Genomic DNA, 12,468 nt, shown 5'->3' with positions numbered 1-12,468 from the left:
TGGGGTGGGGAGGGGGGGGTGTCTGTAGGTGTCTGGTGTTACCCAGTGTCATTGAATTGGACACTCTTCCAACGCAGCTGTGCCTTCAAACTCCACCCATGAATATCAGTGATCTTTATGTACTGTAGGGCTTTATGTCTAATGATCACAGACTGAAACCTCTAACAGGGCTCTAGGGGATTAGGCACTCATCCTTATGTATCTGTGCACTGAAAATTAGCCACGGAAGTTGGTTTCTGCCATATTGTGCTGCTGCTGAGTTTCCCTGTAATTAGCGCAAAGCTCAGGAAGAGGACAAGTAAAGCAGTTGCTGTCTTGGTGAAGTGCTTTGTAGATGCAGATTGTTGCGGGTGCACCAATCTGCCGGTGCTTGTGTTTGGTCTTCACTTAAACCAGCTCCAAACCTGGCAAACTGTGCTTGTAGGAAAAGAAAACATATAATCAGCGTTGTTACATTGGTTTTAATGTAGAACCACTTGATGCTATGCATGATGTGTATAGCTGTAATATTAGAAGAATAAATGCCCACTCTCTTTAAAAGGATGGAGTGGCCAGAGACTAGTCATGTACCTGAAGCTCCAGTACGCCGCTGTAGGGGCACTATTTCAGGACACACTCCTATGGGTTGTATCAGAGGGTAGGGACAAACCACCTACTGTATATGGCCGTTGCATTTGGAGCAGTCTTTATCTCTATTGTCCCTGACAAAAAAAAATCTCTGTCAGTATGTTGCTGCATTGAGAGGGAGGTATACCTGCTCATTGTTCACTGAACTTCCTTTAAGTCTGCAAGCAGGGAAGAAAACAGTGTTTTGTTGTCACACGAAAACATCATACAATAAGTACACAATGCATCGCAAGCCAACTGTAGTCACCAAGCCAAGGCAGAAACAGTAGAGTATGTGTTGCTGTTATAATGGCAGTAAAATAGATCATGGGATTAAATGCCAGCTAGATCAGTGACTGCAGTAATGTGGATACCTTATAGGAAGAAGGTTGTTTACAGACACTCGACATGCAAAGTTAATCACCTCATCTGAAAAAAGGTTTCACCGACTATAAGGAGCCCAGGGATCTTGAGAGGACTCTGAAATGCACTCCTCTGCAGTGACAAACATTGCCTCAAGCAGTTGTGGCACTTGGTAAAATTGTACCCCATGGGTTCCTCCCTTTGAAGGTATTTAAAGGCCATTAACCTGACATCAGACCCAGGAGGAAGACTGAGGCCACATCGAAGGGACCGTCAGTCTGCAGGGACTCCCAGCTGAGGGGAAAGCGCCTCCCATGAGGAGCTTAGGAAGCTTATTGCAAACACCTACTTTGTTGCCATCACCTGCTGGTCTGTCAAAAGTATCCTATTATCTAGTATCCATTAACCCTTAACAGCCAAAGCAAAAATCACGCTGTCATTGCTGATAAATATCTATAAATATGCTTGGAAATCAAATAAAAAGAAGCTCCTTGTGAGTCCAGATGTTGTCTCATGTTTGGTAAGGTTTCCCTCAGTATTAAAACTGATCCGGTGATAGTTGTCAGTACATCCATGGGTACAGGGCAGTCCATAACAGCTAACAGCTAATTCAGCATGAATTCTCACCATGCAACTTTGCCAAAATGCAAAAAAATACAGGCCAAAAAACAGGAAACAAAGAGCTGCCCACAGTGCCACAAGCTGAACATGATGATCCCTAAATCAGGGGCGGGGCTAGAAATCTGATTAGCCCTCCTTTGCTGTCCCCATCATCAGAGTCAGAAGGCGAGGTGATTGGCTTATTAGTCTCTTGGTTGGATTTTTACCAGAATGTCTTTATGAAGAGAGTATTAACATTTCTTGTTGGAAAGTCAATGAAAAGACAACAATGAGTTGCAAAATGACCACAAAGAGACATGAAAAAAATCACAAAGAGATGCCAAACAAAGAGAAGGCACACTGCAGAACCATCAAATGCACTCCTGTCTCTCTACAACGTTTCATGCTTACTCGCTACCTACGATAATTAAGACTTGAGGTAGCTGAGCTCACAGCTGCGTGTTAGAAAGTCCAGTTGAATGTTCAAAATGCCCCATCAGCACGGATCTCATATTCCAGGAGCTCTCCTCTAATCATTTACTGCATGCACAGGTAACTGCCCTGTGCCTCTGCTTTATCTTTGAAAAACTGGATAAACAAATCAACTCAGTTGTTAGCGCTGGCTTCTTCCACCTCAGATCACTTGCAGAATTAAAATCATTCCTGTCTGTTTTAGATTTGGAGACTGCATTCACGCTTTTATTTCCATTCACCTCGACTAGCGCAGATCTCCCCGTGTAGGAGTCAAGTCAGTCAGGCCTACATCTCGCCTGCAGCTGGTTCACAAGTGCAGTCGCGAGACTCCTCACTGGTGCGATGGTGGTAAGAGAGAGCGCAACTCCCCAGTACTGGCCTCTCTTCACTGGTTACCGGCGAAGTGCAGAATTGATTTTTTGGGATTCTTTTATTTGTTTTTAAAAAGCCCTGCATGGACTGACACCAGGCTTCGTCTCTGAACGGCTTGTCCTCTATTCAACCTGCAGACCCCTCACATCTGCTGACCAATCACTGCTCTCCATTCCACACGATTCTCGTTAAAAATCAAAGGTGAATGAACATTTTCAGCTGTTCCTGTGGAATAGTTCTCCACTAACAATTAGATCCTCCCTCTCTGCTGATATCTTTAAAACTCATCTCTTGTCTTTAGCCTCTTAAATATCAAGACAACATGCCTGACCACATTCAGACTTTTTTTGCATGCATTTTATTTGTAATGCTGTCTGTGTTGTGATTTTATAAAGATACTTCCTGCTTTTATTAAGGAGAAGTCTGGAAACTTCTAATAAAAGCAGAGAGTATCTTCTCTCACTATTTGATTCCACCACAATGATGACTGCAATATTTTGGTTCATATCAGATCAATGAGCTTTAACAGTGTCATCGGAGAGAGATTGAGAGAGAGAGAGAGAGAGAGCGAGAGAGGGAGGGGAATGTGACTGTATGAACTTTAATGTACTTGTTTTACTGTTTATCAATACCAGTGTATTGCAAAGAGATTTCAGAGCAAGCCACAGTGTCGTCGAAATGAATCGAAGGCAGTAAAGCGCGAGACGATACAAGACCGACAAAGTGAGTGAAGTTCCACTTGGTTATCAAACTGCCTCAAATTAAAATGCTGCTGTCAGGGAGCTGCATATTTATCAGCTTTCCAAGCACACACACGCACAAATACACGCACACACACGCACACACGCGCACACACACACACACACACACTTTTTCACTTTAAAGATTGCTTTTCAAGCTTTAGTTGTTAGTGACTTACAGTTCCAATTTTCACATTGCATCAAAACATGAATCACACCAGGATGAATTTTTAAATATTAAGGAGCGCATTATTTAAAACGAAAAAGTTTTATAAGGCCAAGCCAAAAAAAACAAAAAGAAAGTAATATTCCTTTCTAAATTTTACTTTCGTACATTGTAACTGTCACCTCTGAATAACACCTCCTGTCCACACATACCTCACTGCGAGCTCTGACTAATTCTTGCTGATGATCAGTTGTTCATATGTGGAGATGGCGTGGTTTTGGGTGGAGGAGGAGCTGGTGAGTTATTCATTTTTTCACTTATTGATGCTCATATCTTGTCATGTTTGCTCCCACTACATTTCCCAGAGCTCTACCCCTCAGATTGGCACGCTCCTTCCCTCCACTACACGGTCACGCACTGACGCGTGCGCCCGCCTTCACTTCGCATCGCTCCTCTCCTTTGTCTCCCACTCGTATGGTTTCCTCTCGTGCAGTTATATGTTGAGCATATCCCTCACCACTCCCCCACAGTGTCCTCCACGATCCTTCATTCCTGTCATTGCTACCGTCCTTTCATGCGTCCACCCCATTGCTTTTACTTTTTCACCTTTTCAATCTCATCCTTCTTCTCTCCTCTACCCCTTTACACTGCTGGTCTTCCTCCATTTCTTTTCCTCTCTGTTCTTTACCTCCTCTCTTTTCCTCACACCCTCCTCCTCCTCCATACCTGCTTTTTCACTCTACATTCCCACTACTCCTCTTCTCCCCGCCTCCTCCCACCACCTGTCTTTGTTCCTCCCCTGTCAGTCGGCAGTTATGCTGGACGCTTGGTGGAGTCAGCTCTGGGAGCTGCTATAGATGCACAGAATGAATGATGATGGTTATGCTTGTTTTGCTAGGTTGTTGTGTGTTGTGACCTGGTAAGGCGCGGATACCTTTTTTTTTGTTCAAAGTGCTCTCACGGTGCATGCGTCGGTTGCTTCGTGTGTGTGTGTGTGTGTGTGTGTGTGTGTGTGTGTGTGTGTGTGTGTGTGTAATGCACCGATCCCAGGCAGGTAGGGAGACAACAGGTCCTGGCTGCAGTCCCACATCTTAGCTTTTGCAACTTGAATGAAGAGAGTTGAGGGTAGGCAGACCCACAGCAGCCCCTGCAGGAGCTTTGTGGAAACTGTATTTCTAATGACAAAAAACAGACTGGGTGGGAAGGGATATTAAACGACACAGAAGAAAAATAGAAACGGGCTTAACTGTGTGATGAAGAAGGAATGCGAATGACTACATTTGAAGAAATGTATGATCAAGTGCACTCAGGTTGACCTGCATGGATATGGATGCATTCTCTTCTTCATTTCAACTCCAGTCACAAAATAAGAACACACACACACACACACACACACACACACACACACACACACACACACACACACACACACACACAGGACCGTCGACGCCTCTGCTGTCGCTGTGTTGTTGGTCGAGACGTCACGCGACCGTCCAGGTTTTGTCACAGTAGAGGTGTGGGGCAATGTCTGCGACTTCTGCAGATCCTGAGCCAGCGGGCACATAAGGCTGTGCCATATGGCACTGGCCAATACCCCCTCTTCCCTGTCTGCAGAGGACTGTGGAGGATCAAATTTTCTCACCTTCTGTCTCATTCCCCCCTTCTCATTAACATGCCCACTTCATATTTTTCCTCCTCCAAAAATCCTTCTTCAAATGGCCCTTTATCTTTTAAAAACATATCTCAGAATTGTTTTGGCATCTTTTGTCTTTTTCCATTTACATTTAGCTGACAGTCATCTGGGCCGACTTACAGTAAAGTGCAACAGCTGACAAAGCTTATATTTGCAAGACTGCCGACATCACACGCTGCCAGTTATCAAGAAACTCAAGGATCAAAGCTGCGGCGCCCTGACAAAGGCTATAACAAGAACACCTTTGTCTCTATTATGGTCATGTGCCATGTGAGAAATTTGAGTCGTTTTGAAAAATCTCAGCTCATTCTATTCCTCACTGTCACGTCAAGAAGAAGTCCCAGATGAATAAGTAAGAAGTTGGCAGATAAATGTCAGTGTTTTTTCCAACAAGTCTGGTTGAAGATCAGTTGAAAGATTCAGTCTAGATGAAGACATGCAATGTTTCATGTCTTTCCGACTGCCTTACTTTATGTTTGGCGATCTATTTCCGTCCCATAACACTTCTGCAACACGCCTAAAATATGAAAGCGACGCACCCAACATGCTTTAACAAGCCCGTAAGACACAGGATTTCTGTACGAGACTGTCATTTGTACACAGCTGCATCCTCCATCTCGCACCTCCTCTTAGGGAGAAGGGAGGTTTTAAATCCTCCATCCTCTCATCACTCCTCTCCTCTCCTCTTCTGAAAAAGTGGGGGAAGCCAAATACTGGGGGAAGATCAAGCGATGGGGTTGGGGAGTTTTTTGCGGAAAAGAAGGCACTCTTAAAAGACACCCGCAGGGTTCTGCCGGGCAGCTTTCTCTTCAGTTGCATCACTGCCTGGCATAAAGTGAGAGTCCCCAGGTTAAGAACAGCCTCAGCCAGATGGGAGAGAGAGTGTAAGAGTGAGGGCGGGAGACAGAGGGGAAGGATAGAGGATGGCAAAAAAGCACGGGCCCTGCGGTAAGCTATTCCAAGCGCCTTTGTGGGGTTGCCATTTTTTCATTCTCTCCCACTCTCCTTTGAGGGGATTTTCTATCCCTCTCCCTCTCTCTGTCTGTGTCCCCATTTCTTCTTCTTTTTCTTTTTCTTTTTTATTTTATGATGTTCTTTTTTTTTTCCCTCTGTGCCTCGTTTTCTTCAGGCGCTGTGATTCTTTTTTATCGTGCCAAGTTTGTTGAGCCAGGGCTTCGTCTCTCTCTCTCTCTCTCTCTCTCTCTTTCTCTCTTTCTCTCTCTCTGGCCGTCTGCATCTTCACTTCTGTATTTTCTTTCACTTTCATTACCCCTCAGTCTCCTGCTGTCTCACTCTCATCTATTTCCACCGACTTCTTCCCCCCCTTAGCCCAATTTCACTCATTTTTGCCTCTCGTATTCGCGACAGCTTCTTTCCTTCCTGCATCTCAATCCCTTTGATCAAGAGCCAGTGTGCAGTTTCTCTTTCCCTCCTATACTCCTCCTACTCCTTTTGTGTATATTCTGACATCTTTTTCCCGTCAGCTATTTAAAAGCAGTGTTCACACTTGATTGTTGTGATGCTCTGGGGCTCCTGAATCGATGGCGTGGTTACTTTTGCACTTCTCCTTGAGTGAGCGTGTCAGACAACGGAATTTGAAAATGCAGTACAGTATGAAAATAATGTGTGTTCACACTGGTGTTAGTAGTCTGTTCCTTTTCTTAAAAAACTCCCTACACGCTTCTCAGTCTCTCCTTGTTTGTCCCCTTTGGGTTGCTGAACAACAACAGCCAGCATCTGCTAAGGACCGAGGAGAACGCAGCCTGGTTGAGTCTCAGCTGGTTAGTTTGGGCTCCTCTTACTCTCTATGATCACTTACACTGTAAACCTTCTCTCTTACACAGTTTGTGCCAGCTTTGGATGAAGATGAAGGTTTACAGTTGCCATCAAAGTTACGTTTATTTGTTAAAGAAGAAGACGTTAACGAACATTAACACTGACAAAACAGACTGTCTTTGAAGTGGATGGTGGTTGTGTGTCAAAATTATGAAGTTTAAGAATTATTTAACCATTTTGAATGGTGGGTCCAGGTGGGAGGGGCTCGGGGCATGGCTGAGAGCGGGGGACTTCATAGTTGTGACATCACAAAGTTACAGAAGTCCTGATGGCTGGTGTTAAGACTCAGTTTGTGAATACAGGCTGTGTGCATTTCTCTGTGGACTGAGCACTTTGATACTTTCACAGTATTAATATAGAACCTAGACCTGCTTTACACACATGGAAAGCTACCATTATACTATATGGGACCTTTAAACTGGAGACTATACTATATATACTTTACCATTCACTTGAATGGGAATTTTACTTAAATAGCCCAATATCATAAATCATAAATTTGCTTTATGTTTTATCCTCCTCGTCTTTCCCATGCTACCTTTCAGAACAACTTGTCGCCTGTCACGTTATCACTGAACTGGATCAGTGGAGCTGGCAAAGGCTAATATTGCGCTAATGAGGCTGCCCTACTACAACTACATGCAAAGAGGAGGAAGTTGAATAAAATCAACAGCACCGTCATGTGTCCACCTTGTGTTGATTACACACATATTTGACCAAATGTAACACTTGCTAAAAGAGTGGAACAGAGCGGCTAAAACTCTCTAAATCTCTAACCAGAACTGACAGTTATTGATAGCACAAGAGATAAAAAACAGGGACAGCATTCCTTGTGCCAATACTTGATTGGCAGCTCATCCAATCACTTTTGAATCCCACTGTTCTATATGATTTAGTCTTCTGTTTTCAGCACCTGTTGGCATGTATTAGATGGAGGTGGGATCAGCAGTAGTGTTGAATTAGTGTGAAGACAAAATAGACTCTATGGTTAATTTCATGACACTTTCATTCTTAATAATTAACTGATTTCAAATATTTAAAAGTAAATCATCAAGGTCCGGCTGCCACTGCTGTTATACTTGAAGTGTCTAGTGCCTGTACGCATACACACACTTGTATATGTGTTACTGCGCGTCTATACACACCTTCTTTTGTAAGAGCCATTTGAGCGATCTGGCCCAGAGAGAACTGATTCCAGTTCAGTCCATTAGAGATTTCAAGGGGAACATAAGTGGAGACAAAGAGCCGTGAGCTCCTTAGCCTCGTTTCCTGCAGGGACTCTCAAGCAAGCCCCTTGTCCTCGTGATGTCACACCCAGCAGGAACACATTTTCACACATTGCCCAGTTTTCAGCACTTTAAAATTTAATCAGGTTACGGGCTGTGACTACAGAGCAACAGTTTCTCTGAAACCTCTGAAAGCCATTCCTTCTTTCCAGGGAATAGAGGGGAGATTTTTCTCAATTGATTAATCACATTTGTTATTCCTGCGGTGTAGCACGGGCAAATCAATATCAAATCAAATGAATATCTCTCCTCCACAGCTCAAAAAAAATGAAAACTAAGACCAGGCACTGTGCTGCCATCAGTCATCTGAAAAATCTCGGGTTACTCGGTAGCCAACAAACCATGTGGGGAAATGAATGAGTAATGTTCTCCCATACCTTAGCAGCTATTTTGCTCAGTGCCCTTGAGCAAGTCACTTAACCTCCTACTGCTCCAGTGGAGCAACAACAGAGGTGAGCAACAGCAGATGCTTGTCATTTGTCAGACTATATATGCAGTGTGAATATGACCCATTACAAAGAGAAATTCTTTGTTCCAATTTTTTTTATTGTTCCATTGTTTTTTTGTTTTTTTTTTATCTAAAAATAACACCTGTAGGTTTCGTTTATAAAGGGTTTAAGACTCACAGTGCTGCATCATCAGGACTGTGTGAACATGGTTCAAACACTGCTGGATCCTGACTGGTGCATTGACGTATGTGGCATCGCCTTTTCCCACCTGAGCCCCGCCCACTTTAAATCAGACTGAGACAGAGACTATTTTCCTGAGGAAGATGTGCTCTTTTAGTGTCTCCTCTGAGATGATGACTCTCTTTTATAGTAGCCTCCTCAAAGTGGTTAGGATGATTTCAGAGAGGAGTCGAGCCCCGGCTTCTTCCCTTCTGGAGAGCCAAGATCAGCCTCTTCGGACAGAGCTTGAACTGTTACCCTCAGGTCGTCAGAGAACCGAGAGATAAGAGTTTTCCTTTGTTCCCGCTGCCATTCAGTGGTTAAATGGCAGATAATATTTTACTGTTGTCTGGAGATAACTTATTTGCACAGACTGCTTACATGACCTTGATGAATGAACTCGTACTCTGGCCATCATGCCATACTGTCTGCTGATGTCCGTAACTGTTGTGCCATGTGTATCTTCGTTTGTGTGTGTTTGAATAGCCTGGCTGCAAATCAATTTCCCTGTGAGGGACAATAAAGACACTTTGAACCTTGAAAAAAGTGAAACAGAAATGTCTTGTGAAATAATCTGATTGTGATTATATTTTTCTATTTGATAATTTAATACAATATGCTGACATGACATGCACTCAAATGTTCTTTATAAAACTGGATGTGGATGTGGCCAGCGATAAACAAATATACAACCTCTATAAATTTGTAAATCCCCAATCTGTCAAACTCCTACATGTGTGATCCGTTTGAATACAATAATGTGTCCTGTCTCTGAACTGCTACATGTTTATATTTCTACGGTGATTGCTGATTTTATTAACAACTTAAAACCTGATGAATCATTGAGTAAGTTATAGCCCCGAAACTGTTCTTCCTTCCAACTGCTTCGCCAAGTTCTGTTCAAAAAATAAATACGTTGTCCACAAAAAAACAAACCAAATGTTAAGCAGCTTATGGCGTCAGAGGAGAAACAAACATACATCAACCTGACTCTCATCCGATTAATCATTTCTTTGCAGCTGTTGTATTGACTTGAGATTTATTTATTTTTAAAGATCAAACCATTTACAATTTAGAATTTGTCTTTTATTTCTGTTTTCGCACCACACCATTTGACAAATACAAATTAAAGTGGCAAAGCAAAGCAAATGGACGCTTGATGAATTTAAACAGTGTCATCTACATAAATGGGTCATTTCAGGTTGGAACAGGCAGTGTGTGTTTCAAGTTGTTGTATTTTCATTTTGATTTTCCATTTCAAATGTACACTGTGCATATTTATTAATTGTTGATTATATTTATAGATGAGTAGATCTGTTTGTTTTTGTTTTCTGTTACATTTGAAAAGCCTACTGTTGTGTGACTGGAGAAATTGGATAGAAAAACTCTGACAATGATCAGTGCTTCACATTTGTTTGGTAAAGTGGCATTAATGAAATGGAGTTGACCCTTAACACGGCCTCACATACAGCATATGATTACATAGTTAGGAAGTACTTAACCTATCAAGACAATTGCCTCCATTTGTTTTTGTTTTTTAGATGACCTTAATATGGCTTCTCTCTTTTTTCTGCTTCTTTACTTACCCGTTTCTCCTTTTTTTTTTTTCTCCTCCTCTTCTCTCTGCAGTGCAACAATGACTATGCCCCAGTGTGTGGCTCCAACAATCAGAACTACCAGAACGAGTGTTTCCTGCGCAGGGATGCCTGCAAGCAACAGTCTGAAGTGCTTATTATGTCAGAGGGGGCCTGTCCTGCTGGTGGGTACATTTACATTATAGCGCCTACACAGATATACACAAGCAAACACTCACACTCACACACACACACACACACACACACACACACACACACACACACAGAGGAGCAGTACACACTGACCACATATACAAACAGACTTGTGTGTGAATATAAAGTACTCAGACCATAGAGCTGCTAATAATAGAGGTAACACACACATTTGCTGCGCAGATATCAAGCAAGCAAAGGGCACAATGCAAATGTAGAGCTATGGTGGTAGAAATGTAAAACTAATCCAGTTGCTACATTGCATATAGAGCGGTACAAGTTTCAGGCCCAAATATTATAATCATCAATATATGCAGATGGTTGTAGTGGCTGTGATTCAGTGATTAATTAGAGTGATGCATTACTTCAAAGGAATTAAAGGTATGATGAAAAAATTGCCAGGGGATTACGGACTGATGTAATTTTCCAAAGTTTAATGTAACAAGCTCGACTACAATGACAGTGACAAGCGTTCTCACTGAGCAGATGAAGATTTCATCATAGCAAACACAAGAAAGTGAAGGGAAGATGGCGTTCGGGCAAAAGGCCTGTTCAGTGAGTGTTAACCAAGTTAATTATAGTTTTTAATGTTAAATTCTACGTGTTAAGCTGAGAGTAGAAGGAGGTGTGACAGCTGTGACCTTTCCGTTATGTAATGTTTAAATAATGTCAAAAGGCATGAAATGTAAATAATTCTGCTTGTGCCACATTGTCACAGGTAGTTACTGTAACACTGTTGCCAGGGGGCATGCTCAACAAAGCAGAAAATTGAATGACTAAATCACACATCATCTTGATGGCCATTTCATTTTTTTCCTGGTTTGTGTAGATATACTGTATATATTTTAGAGTCCTTCCATTAATGCTGTAAAGGGAACATAGGCCTATATGCATTTTTTCAGGTACTGTACGACTAAATACTCGAAGGCAAAGAATATATTTAGAAACGATGGGCTCATTGCTTTATATTCACAAACAGTACAGGAGATTTAATTACTCATTGTGACGACTTTATTTGATAAACAGTCAAATTGAATATTTCCTATTTGATAAAAGCTGATTAGTTTGTTGAGTTTCATTGAACTGGAGTAAATCTGCAGCTTCAAGATACATTTTTAGCCATGCTAGCCGCAGTGCTGGTTGTAGGGCTGAACTATATGACTTCAAATCAATATCACAATTATATTACAACCTTTTACTTTGATTGCACATCATATTGTGTTCCAAGTGATTAAAACAAGTTGTCGTTGTTACCTTTGGTCGCTGGTGGTCAGCATGACTTTGGTCATGACCGATAAGACACACAATCAGGAGGCGAGGTGGGTGTCTGCGTCGTTGTTTCCAAAAGTCTCAGTTTCTGCCCATCCAGACTACAACACAGGTTTTCAAACTAAAGTTTTAAGGGCTTTGACAGCTCCAGAGTGGTGTGAACGCTAGATTTACAGGTAGGTCTTTTTAACTGCGTGTTTATGTGGATGTAGCCTGAGGCTCAGTGTTTGCTCTCCTGTCATCCATATCGCCAGCTTTGCTTTGAGCGAACAAGGACTTATGTTAGTTGTTGTTACGTGACTGGACATGACATAGTGTTTTCTTTAAGGGGACAATTCACGAACACACTCATCGGGGGAAAGTATTAACCAAATTAACTGACATGAGCGATATTAAGTAGGTAGCAGAAATAGCTTTGACTCGGCTGATGGTGGTCGGTTTTCGGTTAAATCTGGACACTCTGGTGTAATGTTGTCCCATCAGTTTACTTTTTGTGCTTCAAAATATGATGACGTTTATTTAAGTTATTATTATTGTTTCTTTATGGCAGACAAGTCGCAACGGTACAAGCAGGATAATAACTTTGCTGTAATAAAACACAGAGGCAA

At 42.2% G+C, this 12,468-nt stretch overlaps 1 protein-coding gene across 2 annotated transcripts in view; it reads left to right on the top strand.

Annotated features, from left to right (window-relative positions):
• tmeff2a (transmembrane protein with EGF-like and two follistatin-like domains 2a) overlaps nucleotides 1-12,468 on the top strand; it is a 110,453-nt gene that overhangs the window by 30,515 nt on the left and 67,470 nt on the right. For both annotated transcript variants that reach the window (XM_023423205.2, XM_023423204.2), the window contains exon 3: nucleotides 10,434-10,563. In XM_023423205.2, coding sequence (XP_023278973.1) covers nucleotides 10,434-10,563 — 130 coding nt within the window. The remainder of the gene's footprint in view (nucleotides 1-10,433; nucleotides 10,564-12,468) is intronic.

This window comes from Seriola lalandi, unplaced genomic scaffold, assembly GCF_002814215.2.
Source record: "Seriola lalandi dorsalis isolate HSWRI2012SDOR001 ecotype SW California unplaced genomic scaffold, Sedor1 jcf7180002054689, whole genome shotgun sequence".
Classification (NCBI taxonomy): Eukaryota; Metazoa; Chordata; class Actinopteri; order Carangiformes; family Carangidae; genus Seriola; species Seriola lalandi.
This window is presented reverse-complemented; position numbering and strand designations above follow the sequence as displayed.